This window comes from Aedes albopictus, chromosome 2 (genome assembly GCF_035046485.1).
Source record: "Aedes albopictus strain Foshan chromosome 2, AalbF5, whole genome shotgun sequence".
NCBI lineage: Eukaryota > Metazoa > Arthropoda > Insecta > Diptera > Culicidae > Aedes > Aedes albopictus.
The window spans coordinates 195021208-195038281 of NC_085137.1; the positions used below are offsets into that span (position 1 = coordinate 195021208).

The 17074-nt window shown below is 41.3% G+C and overlaps 1 protein-coding gene across 1 annotated transcript in view; it reads right to left on the reverse strand.

Annotated features, from left to right (window-relative positions):
• LOC109409635 (platelet-derived growth factor receptor beta) overlaps nt 1-17074 on the reverse strand; it is a gene marked incomplete in the record, with an annotated part of 434203 nt that overhangs the window by 63259 nt on the left and 353870 nt on the right. The window contains 2 exon segments of the mRNA XM_062850911.1: nt 5363-5532; nt 9377-9534. Of these exon segments, the coding sequence (XP_062706895.1) occupies nt 5363-5532; nt 9377-9534 (328 nt within the window).

Sequence of the window (17074 nt, forward strand, 5' to 3'; positions counted from 1 at the left end):
GGATATTTCTTCTCTGTCTCAGATAAGCTCTTGGAGGCGTAGCATATCACACGTGGTTGGTTTCCTTTGAACTGGATCAGCACTGCTCCTAAACCAACGCCAGAAGCGTCGGTGACAACAAGTGTTCGATCGTTAGGATCAAAATAACCTAGATGCGATACCGAGCCAATCCGCATTTTGAGCTCTTCAAAGGATTTTTGATGCTCAGGTTTCCAATCGAAGGTTGCTTCTCGCTTCAAAAGAGTTCGCAGTGGATAGTTGATGGTCGCTAGATCCGGTATGAATTTGGAAACGTACGTCACTAAACCCAAAAAGCTTCGCAATTCTTCTTTCGTTTCTGGGGCTCTGAATTGAAGTATCGATTTCACTTTTTCGTCGGCAGGAGCGATGCCTTCAGCAGACAATTTGTGACCGAGAAACACCGTTTCTTGCTGCTTGAACTGACATTTGTAATCGTTGAGCAATACACCATGTTGATTTAACGCCTTCAAGGTTTCCTTTAACGCAGCATCGTGCTCTTCTTCGGTTGAGCCGAAAATCATAATGTCGTCGATAAATACCACGGTGTTTTTGCAACCAGCCAAAATACTCTCCATGAGATTTTGAAATAGTTCTGGTGCACAATTTACTCCGAAAAGAAGTCTTTTATATCTGTACAAACCCCAGTTTGTGATAAATGTGGTAATATCGCGACAGTTTTCATCGAGTTCAACCTGGTGGAAGGCTTGTTTGATGTCGAGAATGGTAAAATATTGAGCGTTTCGAAATCTTGGGCTGAAGTCTTCAAATATTGGCAGTGGATGATTAAGTCTTTGGATTGCATTGTTTGCTCGGCGCATATCGATGCACAGCCGCAGCTCCCCGTTGTCTTTGATGATCGGTACTAAGGGTGACACCCACGATGTTGGACGCGTAACTTTTTCAATAATATCCATTTCCAGTAATTCGTCCAACTTGGTTTTCCCTTTATCAAGCAATGGTATTGGGCAGCGACGAAGCGGCTGAATAACAGATGGAACACTTCTATCGATTGGGAGACTCACACTCACGCCTTTGATTTTGGGAAATTCTTTCTTGGCTTCGACTCTTTTGAACTCAACCCTTTCTACATTACTCTGCTGATTGCTGGGCAAACCAATCCTCAACACCCCTAAACGTTGCGCAGTCGTCTTCCCCATGAGTGGTTGTTGACCTTTTTCGATGACGTAGAATGATGTTGTTGTTCTTAACAATTCACTGCCATCTTCAATTTCCAGTGTAGCGTCAAAAGCCGTGATAAGTTTAAGAGGAATTCGCCCATAAGCTAGAAATCTCTTATCGGTGTCGGTTCTTTGATTTGTAATATTAACGCCCTTCAGTTTCATCAATTCCCAAGTGGTGTCATCGATCAAATTGTGCTTTGAACCTGAGTCGATAAGCATAATAACTTCCACGCCTCCGATACGACAAGTTATCAGCTCTTCCTCCTCATCCCCAACATTGTACACCGAAAAATCTTTCGAATCTGATGTATCCCGTTCAGTATCATCAACCTTATAGACATTTCTTGGACGTTTGTGAGAACGCGGAAATTCACGATCGTTCGAAAAAAACGCTTTACGTTTTCGATCGGCAGGGGCCTAGTAAATTTCAAAACAAGAAAAAAAAACGAAATCGGATGAATCACTTATCCTATGTTTTACAAGTTTTCAGCTAAACTCATGTACAAAATACCTACATTGATCACTGCTGGCCTAGATTTACAAACTGATTGGAAGTGTCCAACCATGTTACATTTCAAACACGTTTTCCTGATCGCCGGGCAATGTTCTCTATCGCGATGCCGTTTGTAACCACATCGCATGCATCGTTGTTTAGAATCGGGTTGATTCCGAGGATTTTCGTACAATCGGTTCACATCTGACGTTGACGATTTTGGTACCATTTTCGAAGCTTGATAGCGTATAGACTGGTAGGCGTTCACTGTCTTCAAAGTTGTGTCCAGAGTCAAAACATCCTTTTCTAATAGCTTTTGCCGTAAATCATCAGGTGTGAACTGAATAATTTTGTCCATGACAGCAATATTTCTACTCTCCACTTCTGTACTGCCAAACAGACATTTTTCAGCTTTTTGCTGTACTCTTGTAGCAAACTTGTCAATTGTCTCATTTTCTTCGGGTGCCATTGTCCAAAACATGAATCGCTCAAAGCTATCGTGATGCTTTGGCGAGAAAAGATGATTTAGCTTTTCTTTTGCTATGAGGTATGGGTCGTCAGTTGGGTCAATATCGTCAGAACCTGGTAAACCGTAGAATGCGCTTTGCAATTCAAGGCCACCCATTGCTAAGAGTTGTATCTTTTTGCTGGCGCCATCAACAATGTTGGCAGCAGCCATGATGGTTTCAAACCATCTGATCCACGCATTCCACGAATTTCGAACTTCTGAGGGCGGTAAATGTTTGTACTTAAATTGTGGCAAATTGTAAGAAGCCGGACTAAACAACGATACATGTTGTTGGACAACTTGTACGACTTCTTCGCGATCCTGATCAAATTGGCCCTCCATCGTGTACGCAGTTCCTGTTGAAATATTTGGACCATGATAAAAACATGACAAAAACATAAGTCATCAGTAAATGTCAGTCACATTCCCCTTCTAAGCTCTTTCATTTATCCATTCATCACAGTCTCGCATCATTGAAGAGCGTACAACTCAATACCATTTCCCCTTCATGGGCATACATACACATCATTCAAGAGTGTGAATCGCTCGTTCATTCCAACCTACACATCATTCAAGAGTGCACAGTACAATGTCAACACATACACATCATCCAAGAGTGTATATTCTGAGATTAACACATACACATCATTTAAGAGTGTGCCTGGCTTATCTTTACCAACATACACATCATTCAAGAGTGCACATTCCAATGTCAAACACACATCATCCAAGAGTGTACCATCTCGCACCGTCCAAGAACAAGAAAACAACATTCGCACCATTCGCGACAGCACCGCGTCTACCCGCAATCACAAGCGCAAGAGCGCAAAACATTCTCCGACCATCCAAGAGCGAAGCTTCGCTCTCCCTGTACCCAAGAAAAATGCTCACGGCATACACACCACACAACCAAGTCGCATACGACCCAGCATCCAGGCCGCGCACGACGTCTCTTGAGCGCACTCCCATCAAAGTCAAGGTTGAGAGACTCTCAGAGAGTGCCGCCTTCGACGCTTCCTCTGATGACGAAGCAGCTTCCCATACCAATTAGTTTTTTCCCCTCCTACACGACCATGCGATGTGGCGTAATGGTATTGCAAGTGAAACCACATTTTTCAAACCATTTTGCAAGCTATTTTGGGAGTCATTTAGAATCTTCAAAGTTAGATGACTTACCTTAAATCTCTGGTCTCTTGTCGAGTTGTTGATAAATTTGATTAAAACATTTAAAATCATCACCATGAACGCACTAAATATGTAAAATAGAAAATCATTCAAACATTTTTTTTTTCATTGAGACAGCTGCGTCGGTTGGTTGATAAAAAAACACACATACACTCACTCATGCTCCACGCTTGACCATGATTGCTTTTTCAGCTTCAGCAGCAGACCACCGCGTCCCACTAGACGCCATATTGATTTTTCTGTGTTTCTTTGGCTAAAAAAAATTTTCTTTCACTATTTTTTTTCATGATCCACCAATTATACAAACCGCTGCTGAAACGCCTTTTTTTTACCATGCTTTTTTTTCACCATGCAAACTGTTACCCGGGTTGTTATCACATTTTTCATTTCCATTCATTTCCATTTTTTTCTAGCGCGTCACACTTTCATTCGAACACACAATTTATTCTCAATTATCTTCTTTCATAATGATCTCGCGCATTTTTCAACACTTTTTTTTTCTTTACCTGGTTTTCACACCCCCAAACACAATTTTTATCTTTTTTTTTCGAATTTCGCTGACTGTTTCTTTTCCGAGAATTAATTTGCACACTGGGTTTCACAACCTTGTCGCCATCTTGTGGTACCGAGAAACATGACCTTGAAAACCCGCGCTGCGAAGACTGGCAATACCCTGAACCGCACCATTCAAACGCCTGCGAGAGACTGAATCGATTCAGCCCGAAGCATGCTACCTATACCTGTGAGAACCCAAAGTAGCCAGAACGAATACATATAAATAGAGTCATCTACCACAAGGGCTACATACTGTGGAGGGCGCCCTGGTACTCCACAGGCTCCGTTAGCGGTTAGGTTTGTATTAGACCCCCCTAGCCATTCATTCCTAGGCACGGTAAGCATAAAGCCGCATCACACCATGAATTAGGGGTTACCTGTTGGTGGATTCTTACCACCGGAACAGGCGGTCCGTAGTGTTATTCTTAGCCAATTGAGACAATCGCTACCGACACTACACAGCTATCTAGGCTGATTGAGAAAAGAAGTTAATATTGATGATCAACTTCATACGGACTCGAACAGCCGAAAATGATGGGTTCAATAGCATTTTCCTAAGCATTTTCTACAGCTGCTGGATCTAATTGGGAGACGTTTGGTTGTCAAATGTCTAAACAGGTCTAAACAATGTTAATTTTTGCTCAGCCATTTACGATCGGAAAGAAGGAAAATTTCCCAGCTCCCGGCTTTGAATTCTCCCGCAGTCCAAACTTTGTTGCAACGCGTAATACGAATTTTGTTATAGATAAAACACCATATGCACAAATTTCTACTGGCCTGCTTACTCTTACACGAAATTTGACGTTTGAGCGGTGTCGGCACCTCTCAAACGTCAAATTATCTGTGAGAGTAAGCAGGCCACCACAAATTCGTGCAGTGGACCATTAATGTTTTCTGGTGATCTTATTATCAGCCAAGTGTTTCCAAGAAGATTGACAAACACATGGAGGCGCATGGTTGTGGATGCCCTAGATCTGAAAAGCCAAAAAAAAAGTCATGGACGTAATTTTTCAATGTTTTCATAAAGTTGCATCTTATCCTATGGCAGATGACTTTTTTGCACCACTTCCGTCTTATGAACCAATTTTAAAATCGATGAAAATGCCTTAGTTTCGTGTTTTTTTTTCTGCTGAAGTATCAAAAAAATATGTTTAGCATCTGTTACAACATTGAATGCCTAACAATTAACACCATTTATCAATTAACACAAATCAAGTTTGAAAAATAGCATCCTACTCCACTTTTCCCTACATCCTTGCTAGGGCACATGCGGCTAGGAATCCACCGCTTGTCGTGGCGGTTTCCCGTAAGTAGCATGTCCGAATAACTAACTAATCACATCTATTTGTTTGTCTGTTTGTCGTGGTTTCATCGGAATAAGCTTCTAACTCTCTAGCAAGATTGCTTCTAGGTACTTACGAGGTGTGCACGACATCCATGTATTTCAGCATCGGTCCAAACACGGTGCTGCTGGAGTTGTTGGAACTGGACCGCGGTAAGCTGATCGTTTCCGGTGTTGGGGTCACGTTCCCCTCCAGGCGGGCCACCCGGGCCAGATGTTTTGCTCGGATTTTACGCAGATATTCTAGCTGTGGGGTGAATGAAATCGGGAGAATGATATTGGGTAGTTGTTTGTTGGCGTAACGTTTCTGATGTGGGTGACACAACCAAAGCTCGGCTTATAGCTAATGGGAACTGGACCGTCAGCAGTGATAGATGGTGGATGATGAAAATTGAAAGATGATTTCCTGTTTGCACGTGGAAGTTTTAATGGTTGTTTGAAATGTTCTTTTCAATTATGCTGTTGTTTCGAATGAGAGATGACATATCAAACTATGATTGTACGGATTATATTTTACAATGCGCCAACCGCTACAGTATTATTTATTTGAGCTACACAAGATCATGCGCTCATGTCGCATAAGTCCAGAACACTAGACAAGCACAATTATCAGTGGAATCATGGTGGGTGTACAGAACGACATCGCACAGTGGTGGCACGTCATATAAAAGATGATCAAAAGTACACTAAAACCTCTTTTTATGCACATGGCTGGGACTGCATAAATTAAAAATGTGCATAAATTAAAAAAAAGCATAAAAAGAGGGAAATTTATGCATAAATTAAGTTTGCGCTTTAATTAGAGACTCTAGTTCGCGAGAACAGGCCTTGCTCCTTGGCAGATGAGGTGGGGCTAAGGGGGTTTCCAGAAAGTTCCCAGAGAGCCCAAAAAGGGGGTTCCAAGGGGCTTCAAGGACGTTTTAAGGGGTTGTTTCGGGGGATTTGAGGAGCCTCTCAAGGATGTTCTGTCAAGATATTTTTTTGGTTTCATGGGATTACGGGGAATTCTGGGGTATTTCAATGGCATTAAGTGGGTTTCAGGGGCGTTCCAAGGGGCCTAAGGGGCAATTCAAAGGATCTCAGGAGCCTTTAAAGGTCTTTGCAAGAGGCTCGAGGGGCGTTTTAAGGTATTTTAGAGTCTGCTCTGAAACTTCCTGAAATGTCTCAAAAATCCCCCTTAAACCGCCTTGGACCCCATGTAACGTACCTAAAATGCTTCGAAACCCCCGAGAACTTCTCCGTAACGCCTCTGAACCTCATGAAAATGCTCTAAAACGTCTTGAAATGCTTCCAAAATCCCCCTTAGACCCCCTCGGACCCCATGTGACTCACCTGAGAGACTCCAAACCCCCCGAAACTGAGACGGTCCGAACCCCCCCGAAAACTCCGTCGTAACGCTTCCGTAACGCCTCTGAATCCCTCGAAAACGCTCTGAAACGTCTTGATATGCCTCCATATATGGACCGCATGTAACGCACCTAAGAGGCTCCAAACCCCCCAAAACTCCTCCGTAACGCTTTAGTAACGACTCTCAATCCCGCAGAATATGCTCTGAAACGTCCTGAAATGCCTCACAATCCTCCTTAAACCCCCTTGGACTCCATGTAACGCACCTGAGAGGCCCCAAACCCCCCGAAAACTCCACCGTAACGCTTTCGTAACGCCTCTCAATCCCGCAGAAAATGCTCTGAAACGACTTGAAATGTCTCCAAATTCGCCCTTAAACCCCCTCGGACCCCATGTAACGCACCTGAGAAGCTCCGAACACCCCGAAAACTCCTCCGTAACGCTTCCGTAAAGCCTCTGAATCATGCCGAAAATGGTCTAAATCATCCTGAAATGCCTCACAAAATCCTCCTAAACCAAAATCCCTAAAAGCGCCTCTGTAACGCCTCTGAAACTAGCCTAAAATGCTAGACTGCCTGAAATGACTCCGAAACCCCCTAAGTTCCACTCGGACCCCATGTAACGCACATGAGACCTTCGGAAACACCCAAAAACGAACATGTTACCTTCCTTTGCTCTCCTCTGTAAATACCCCTTGGCCGCCGTTGTAATAGTTCCCGTCATTATGAAATATTCTTATGCTCAATATTGGTTCTGAGTAGCTTTCCCTCTTTTTATGCAGGGCATAAAAAAGGTGCATAAATTAAAAGTGCATAAAAATAACATGCATAAAAAGAGGTTTTAGTGTACAAGTATCACAAAAACCTGTTGCAAATAATCTTTTTTACCTGCTGATGATTGCTTCAGACACCAATATAGAAACAATCGGTTTGTGAAATTCCAGCCCTCGTAAGGGCAACAAAGTTAAAAATGCCAAGGCAGGGTAAAATGGCCCAACTCATAAAATCATTCCTGCCCGAGCAGGAGAAAATAGCTGAAGTAAACATTACTCAGGTATGGAAAACTGAATACCTACAACCTGAATGATATATTAAGAAGCCCTGCATAAGAGGTAAAATACCTTAAATAATAACTGGTGTGTATTCTGTGTACAACGCCTGAATAATGACATCAGGTATGGCAATACCTAAACAAGAATCGGCGATTTTTCCATACAAATAGCCATTTTTACATAATTGAATGATACCTTAATGGTTAAGGCTTAACCAGTCCTCAACACCAAACCAATCACTGGTTGAGGTATTTTATTTTGTACCTACAGAATACCAAAATAAGTTATTTTCAATATCTGGATAACCGATCAATACCTTGTCTTGGTATGATACCTGACTTTGGAATGCTCCAGTTATGTATCAGTTATTCATTCCTGCTCGGGTGGATGTGATTTGAACATTACTATAGGTGAATGGTGTCAAAATAAGTTTTCATGGAACATCTTTTTAGAAGCCATGCAGGTAAACCCACGGAAAATCTTTTGGTTTGCCAATGGAAATGGGCAACTTCCGGTTTTCTTGCTTGCAATTAAGGTTTGCTGGTGATTTTATTATCAGCCATGTGTTTCCGAGCATTTTTACAAACCAACAAAAAAAATCGATGAAAATGCATTAGTTTCGTGAATGCTTCTGCTGAAGTATCAAGTAAATATTGTTTAGTTGCTATTGTCACTTTGAATGTCCAATAAATGAGACTATTTATCATTGAAAGCGACGAATGTTTGAAAAATTGCATCTTACAACACCTTACCCTATAGAGCAGAGAAAATATTGAAAGATGATTTTAGAAACTTTACTTTTTCAGACTTTTCGTCAGCTTCCAACCACTGTGCGTTGCAGCAACATGACGATAGCAACAAACGAACCCTGGACCCCTTGAAGTGCAAACTCCGAGCAGGAGAAAATTGCTGAAGAATAACTAACTCAGGTATGGAAAACCGAATACCTACAACCTGGATGAGGTATTAAGTAGCCCTGCATAAGAGGTAAAATACCTAAAATAATAACTGATGTGTATTCTGTGCATAACGCGCGAATAATGACATCAGGTATGTCAATACCTAAGTAATAATCGGCGGTTTTCCATACAAATAGTGATTTTTTATAATTAAATAATACCTCAAGCAGTCCTCCACACCAAACCAATAACTCGTTGAGGTATTGCATTAATACCTACAAAATACCAAAACAAGTTATTTTCAATACCTGGATAACCGACCAATACCTTGTCTTGGTATGATACCTGATGTTGGTATGCTCCAGTTATGTGGCAATTATTCATTCCTGCTCGGGACACAACAAGCTGCACTGGTAACATTGGGACAGCAAGCAAATAAACAGTGTTTTTTTGGTGCTTTTCATACAGACAACTTTTTCGCTTGCCAATAAAATAAAACTGAAACAAGTGAGGCCATTTGTAAAACGAATGTTGCTGTTAATTAACACGACGGGTTGAACGACGTATTGTTTTGTCAACGGACATTCGGTTATTTTTAAATTTAAAGCTGACAATGGAACAATTAGAATGAATTGAGTACATAAAAATGAAAAAAAAAAGCGTTTTATCTGAATAGTCCATTTTAGAAGCCGATTTTATGAATGAAATTTTAACAGGAAGTAGCGTCCTAACCCGTGAAAATCAATATAATCATCAACATTGTTGTCACTTCGTAAAATGGCTCATTGTCTTACCAAATCTCCGCATCCGATGTATTCCATGATCATGGTCAGAGGCTCCTTGACTGTACAGCATCCCAGCAGTGTCACGATATTGGGATGCTTGCCTACTCGTTTCATCATCGATATTTCATCGAGGAATTCTTCAAATTCCGGCATCCGCTTTGGGCACTCTAAAAAACGAGGAATAGAAGCACATCGTTAATTTAAGTTACGTTCGCGGTTCTGATTGAGAACTAAAAAAAAAAATGTAATAGTTGCACTGTTTTCTACGTCTGCTATAGTCTTCGCTTGCTAATGCTTCTAACAAATTTTATTTTTTGTATGAGGTGGGGGATCTTCGTCAGAGTTCTTAGGAGATGAAGAAAATTTGCAAATGAGTTCTGTTCATTTTTTCCAAAAACTCAATAACTATGTGCATGTGTATTTTTTATGAGTTATTTCAGAAACTTACATTTTAAGAACATGTGGAATTGATTTTTAGCGGAAATCTCAAGAATTTTCATTTTGGGAAGGTTTTCTCGCGTAACTTAAACTTTTTATCATGTACAGGGGATAGACAAAATGATCGGGACAAGCAAAATTTTCACTTTTCAAAAAATATTCAACTAGCTGTAACTTTTCGAAAAGTGCATCAAATATTCTCAAGTTTTTACTGCGAGTGCATCAACTAGTTGTGCATCAGTGGTTTAAATTTGAAAAAAGATCGGACCATTCTCCACGAAGTTATAAAGATTCTTAAAAGAAGGTAAAATTATCCGATTGCCAATTTTGAGCTGTTATATCTCCGGATTCAATGAACCGATTCAAATGAAATTTTGACCATTTATGACTTATATAATGAACTCTGGAAAACATTTGACTTGAAATTTTTAACAAGAGACAAAATTATAGCGATTTTAATTTTTTCACGGTTTTTAGTAAATTGGTCCATTTTTAATAAGCATTCTATAACTGTTTCAATTTATTGGTGGCTATGTTGTTACTTTCCTTCAAAACACATTTAAATATAAGTCAATTAGAGGGGAATTAAATGAACTATAATTTGCATCTTGAATTTTCAAACGATGTTGATATTTTGTAAAATTTAGTGTTTTATTGGAAAAATAATCTATTCGTTATAATTTTCTTCCGTGTTGAAAATATTAAGTTAAGTTAATGGTTTTTCATAGCTCATTATATAAGTCATAAATGGCCAAATTTTAATTAAATCGGTTCATTGAATCCGGAGATATAAAAGCTCAAAGTTGGCTATCGGATAATTTTACCTTTTTCAAGAATCTTTATAACTTCGTGGAGAATGGTCCGATCTTTTCTAATTTTGGACCACTGATACTCATCCAGTTGATGAACTTACAGTAAAAATTTGAGAATATTTGATGCACTTTTCGAAAAGTTACAGTTAGTTGAACACTTTTTGAAAAGTGAAAATTTTGCCTGTCCCGATCCTTTTTGTTTTTTTTGGATTAATTCTTGAAGTATTTTTTTTGGAAAAAAAATCCTTGGGATCTCAGGTGAAATTCTTGGGGAAGGTCCTGTAGGATTTTTTTGGAATTCCTGGAGGGATTCTTGGAAGAATTCTAGGCAGATGTCTTGGAGGAATTCCTGGATGAATTCTTAGAGTACTTCCTTCACGAATTTTCGGTGGAATTCCTGAATGGATTCTTGGGGGAATTGCCACAGATATTATAAGAAGAATTCCTGCACGCAGAAAAATGCGGCTTGCTCAAAACCATGCATTTTATTGTTTATTGTTTTCCAAACTGAGCATTTACTTATTCCAAAGTTATATTTCTTTGTTTTTACTTAGAGTTTATCGATCAAAACAATCAATTCCCATCATTCCATATAACGTGAAAATCTTCATTTGTTTCAACAAAATAGGGACCATAAACATGGCCCAGAAGCACTCACACATCTTCAAAATTCTTACCCCAACATCGCCACAATGAAGAAAGTGTAGAAAATCCATCACTCCAACTTCCAAGTGCAGTTTTGGCCGTGATGGATAACGCGCAGGTACTTATGACAGCATCCACAAAAAGTTGGTCGGTTTCAATTTTTTGCCTTTTTTTATTCGTTCTCGCTTCCATCCGCTTGCCGAGTGTCTAAAAATAGATTTCCGAGCTGCCACAGGAGCTGCCGTCACCAACACAATCACTTTCCGGCTTTGTTAGTGGCAAAAATGCAGTCGTTTAAAACAATCGGTTATTTCATGTTGAAACTACCAAATCTTTGTTTGTGCTAACAAACTGTCAAAAATTCCGGCAAATGGAAATATTTGTATTATCAAACAATGGAACAGTTCAGTTTAAACTAGAAATCAGTTTGTCGCTATAGCAAACTGAAAAATCGGTTGATTTGAACTAGAATTTAATTGTGTTTACAATTTATTTTTCTGAGGAGGACTTCCTGAATGAATTTCCGGAGTAATTTCTTGGGGAATTTCTGGAGGGAAAAATTCATGAGGAATTCTTGAAGAAGTACCTGGAGTTATTTCGGGAGGAATTTTTGGCGTGATTCCTTGAATTATTTTTTTGATGGAATTTTTGGGAAAATCTCTGAAGGAATTCTTGGACGAATTCTTAAAGTAATCCCAGGAGTATTTTCTTGAGGAATTTCTGGAGGTTTCCTGAAGGATCCTGGAAGTATTCAAGAAGGAATTTCTGGAGGAATTCTTGAAAAAAATCCTAAAAAATCCTTGGGGGAGTCCCTGAAAGAATTCTTCGTGGAATTCCGGAAGAAGTTTCTGGAGAATTTCCTGAAGTAATTCCTTGAAAAACTTCTTCACGAAATCCTGGAGAAATGCCTGTATGTAATCTCGGATGAATCTCTGGAGTAATTTTTAAAAGATTTTTTTGAGGATTTCTTACAAGAATTCTTGGAGAATTTCATGGAGAAATTCCTGGAGGAATGCTTGAGAATTTCTTGGCAGAAATCTTGCAGGAATTCCTGTAGAAATTCTTGGAAGAATACCAAGAAAGATTCTTTGAGGAATCTTGACAGAATTTTTTGAGGAATTTTCTGAGAAATTTCTGGTGGAGTTCTCAAAGGAATTCTTGTAGAAACTCCTGGAAGGATTGTCGAACGAATTTCTTATAAAATTCTTGGAGGAGCTCCTGGAAGAATTTTCGAAGAACTTCTTGAAAAATTCCTGGAAAAGGTTCTTGAAGGAATTATTAGCAGAATATCTTGGAGGAATGAAGGAATGAATGTGAAGAAATGGAACTGCTGTGCCGTTCCCATGAAACACGGAAGTTCTATCAGAAGCTCAACGCATCCCGCAACGGCTTCGTGCCGCGAGCCGAAATATGCAGGGGTAAAGACGGAGGCCTCTTGACGGACGGACGTGAGGTGATCGAAAGGTGGAAGCAAAACTTCGATCAGCACCTGAACGGCGTGGAGAACGTAGGCACGGGAGCCCACGGCAACGGAAGGAACGACGACGCCAGTGCAGCGGAGGACGGAAATGAACCAACTCCCACGCTGAGGGAAGTTAAGGATGCCATTCACCAGCTCAAAACCAACAAAGCAGCTGGTAAGGATGGTAACGCAGCTGTCTTCATCAAGATGGGCCCAGAAAAGTTGGCCACCTGTCTGCATCGGCTGATAGTCAGGATCTGGGAAACCGAACAGCTACCGGAGGAGTGGAAGGAAGGGGTAATCTGCCCCATTCACAAGAAAGGCGACCATTTGGAATGTGAGAACTTCATGGCGATCACTATTTCGAATGCTGCCTACAAAGTGCTATCCCAGATCATCTTCCGTCGTCTGTCACCTAAAACAAATGAGTTCGTGGGAAGTTATCAAGACGGCTTCATCGACGGCCGGTCGACAACGGACCAGATCTTTACCGTACGGCAAATCCTCCAGAAATGCCGTGAATACCAGGTCCCAACGCACCACCTGTTCATCGACTTCAAAGCGGAGAATCATGGACGAAAACGGCTTTCCTGGGAAGCTGACTGGACTGATCAAAGCAACGATGGACGGTGTGCAAAACTGCGTAAGGGTTTCGGGTGAACTATCCAGTTCATTCGTATCTCGCCGGGGACTGCGACAAGGTGACGGACTCTCATGTCTACTCTTCAACATCGCGCTGGAAGGTGTTATGCGACGAGCCGGGCTCAACAGCCGGGAACGATTTTCACAAAATCCGGTCAAGTTGTGTGCTTTGCGGACAACATGGACATTATCGCTAGAACATTTGGAACGGTGGCAGAACTGTACACCCGCCTGAAACGCGAAGCAGCAAAGGTCGGACTGGTGGTGAATGCCTCAAAAACAAAGTACATGCTGGTAGGCGGAACCGAAAACGACCGGATCCGTCTGGGTAGTAATGTTACGATAGACGGGGATACTTTCGAGGTGGTGGAGGAATTCGTCTACCTCGGATCCTTACTGACGGCTGACAACAACGTGAGCCGAGAAATTCGGAGGCGCATCATCAGCGGAAGTCGGGCCTACTACGGGCTCCAGAAGAAACTGCGGTCGAAAAAGATTCACCCACGCACCAAATGCACCATGTACAAAACGCTAATAAGACCGGTGATCCTCTACGGGCACGAGACATGGACCATGCTCGAGGAGGACCTACAAGCACTCGGAGTTTTCGAGCGACGCGTGCTAAGAACGATCTTCGGCGGTGTGCAGGAGAACGGTGTGTGGCGGAGAAAGATGAACCACGAGCTCGCTGCACTTTACGGCGAACCCAGCATCCAGAAGGTGGCCAAAGCCGGAAGGATACGTTGGGCAGGGCATGTTGCAAGAATGCCGGACAACAACCCTGCAAAGCTGGTGTTTGCAACGGATCCGGTTGGCACAAGAAGGCGTGGAGCGCAGAGAGCACGATGGGCGGACCAGGTGGAGCGTGACTTGGCGAGCATTGGGCGCGACCGAGGATGGAGAGCGGCAGCCACAAACCGAGTATTGTGGCGTACTATTGTTGATTATGTGTTATCTTAATGATGTTGAACAAATAAATGTATGTATGTATCTTGGAGGAATACCTAGAACTACACTGCCGTTCTACGCATAATTGTCCCATGTTATATGGGATTCCCATATAACGTAAGACATTCAGGATTAGAACGGCAGTACACCGATAAAGTAAAGAGATACAAGAGTTGAGCTTGTAGAGCTTGAAGGTCTAAATTCCAGAATAGTTTGGATGACCTATATCACCAAGTGAATGTTGCTAATTCCATGAATATTTTGTACAACTAAAGCATGATACAATATGTAGATATCGTAACCCTAATTTCAAGTTGCTCGTAGCATTGGGAGGTCTAATGGACATCAACGTGACTAAATTTCTTGAACATAGTGAACACAAACGATGGTAGATGTTGTAGATCTTTCGAAAATGAATTCCAGTGTAGTTTGGATGACCTAGATCACCTAATTTAACATTGCGTGTTAAGGATCAGTGAAAACTATTGATGATTAGCAAAACGATGAAATTTGAACAAAAATATGTTGAATTCATAAAAAGTACAAGAAAAACCCAGATTAATCCACCTAGTGGTGATAGTGCCTTTCTCGTCGAACATGTATTCATGATCTTTCCTTGGTTGGGATACGACTAGGATGATTTTGCTTCAGAATGTTGGCTTTGCAGTCTTTTAGGGAAATCGAAAATACTAGCTTATGATTTTTTCCGACGTTTCGGTCCGTATGGGGCCTTTTCAAAGGATCAATCGGTCAAGGCTTCCTGCGGAAATTTTGGTATATATTGAATCCGTTCGGTTTGAAACCGTCGTGATGCTGACAATCTCCTACCTATCGGGCGGTCTAGAACTCGGTCCCTGTTTTTGGAATCTTCCGCTATTGCTTTGTTCAGCAAGATTCTGTGCATGAGCCATCATTCCGAAGCATGATCTTTCCATCGACGTAATCGGAGCTGTTTCTGAATCCTGTGATTACCTTACTTAGAAAAGCAATTATTTTAATATAATTGGGAAACTTATTAATGGAACATATTCCAACGTTATGTTAAACGTATAGACAGAGCTGAAAAATATCATAATTTTCAGTTGACTGCTTGAAAGCCTTCACTATCACTGAATCACTTCTGTCGCAATCACAGATGACTTTACGGTCTTCGGCAAATTTTATTTAAATCAACCGTTGAAAACAAGCACTATGGGTGAGTAGAGTGAGACGTCTGTTTGTATGTGTCCTTAGTTCAGTCAAGATTTTGTTCTCTTACACATATTTATCGCTTGTATTGACTTTGTTCACTTTTGTAGTTCCTGCGAGCACCCAATGCTCGTTCTGCATCACTATCGGTAGCCTCCAATGTGGTCTGAGCCTATTTTCTCGCTAATCGTTCCTCATTAAAAAAAACGCTGTTTGATGTATAGCATGGGGTTTGGTTCACTTTTGTATTAAGCCACATTCGGTAGGATACCCAAGAAAACCCAATCCGGAACACTACTGGTAGTTTTGAATGCGGTCTGAGCCAATTTTCTTGCTATCCGTTTTTCGGATTATCAAAAAAGTCACGATTTTATGTAAAGCATGCATGGCTTAGGATCATTTTTTCATTTGCCTACATCTGGCGGGACACCAGGAACCGATTACGGGACAGTACCGATTGTCCCTTATGCGGTTTGAGACTAGTTTCGTGGTTCAACAGGTTCCCTAAAAAGCCATGAATTCATTTTTGCATTTGACCACTTCCGGCGTAACAACTAAAACGGTTCTGGAACACTACCGATATTGTCTTAAGTTGGTCTGAGCTTATTTTCTTGCTAACTGTTCATCAAGTTATCGGAAAATCCGCTATCTGATGTGTCACATGCATGGGTTTGGTTCCTTTTGGCATTTGGCCACTTCCGGCGGGATACCCTAGATCGGTTCCGGAACACTATCGGTAGTCTTTTAAAAGATCATAGATGTGGTCTGAGCCTATTTTCTCGCTAATCGTTCATCATGTCATTTATAAAGCCGCTGTTCAATGTGCCGGGTTTAGTTCTCTTCTACATTTGACCACATAGGTCGTTTCCAGTATGGTAAGAAGCTATTTTCTTGCTAAACGTTTATCAGGTTACCTAAAGAGCAGCGATTTGATGCATCGCATTTAAAGATTTGATTAATTTTTATGCTACTTCCGGCGGGACATCTGGAACCGGTTCTGTAACACTACCGGTTCAGATCTAGTCTGAGAATGTTTTCCTGCCTACTGTTTATCAGGTTATTGAAAAAGCCGCTATTTGATTTGTCGCATGCTTGGGTTTGGTTCACTTTCATATTTCGCCACTTCCGGCGGGACACCCAGAACCTGTTCCGAAACACTACCGGTTCAGATATGGTCTGAGAATGTTTTCTTGCCTACTGTTCATCAGGTTATCGAAAAAGCCACTGTTTGATGTGTCGCATGCATGGGTTTGGTTCACTTTCATATTTGACCACTTCCGGCGAGACACCCAGAACCGGTTCCTGAACACTACCGGTTCAGATATGGTCTTAGAATGTTTTCCTGCCTACTGTTCATCAGGTTATTGAAAAAGCCGCTGTTTGATGTGTCGCATGCCTGGGTTTGGTTCACTTTCATATTTGGCCACTTCCGGTGGGACACCCGGAACCGGTTCCGGAACACTACCGGTTCAGATATGATCTGAGACTATTTTCCTGCTTTCCGTTCATCAGGTAATCGAAAATGCCGTGGTTTGATGTGTTGCATGCATGGGTTTGTAGCGTTTTCATATC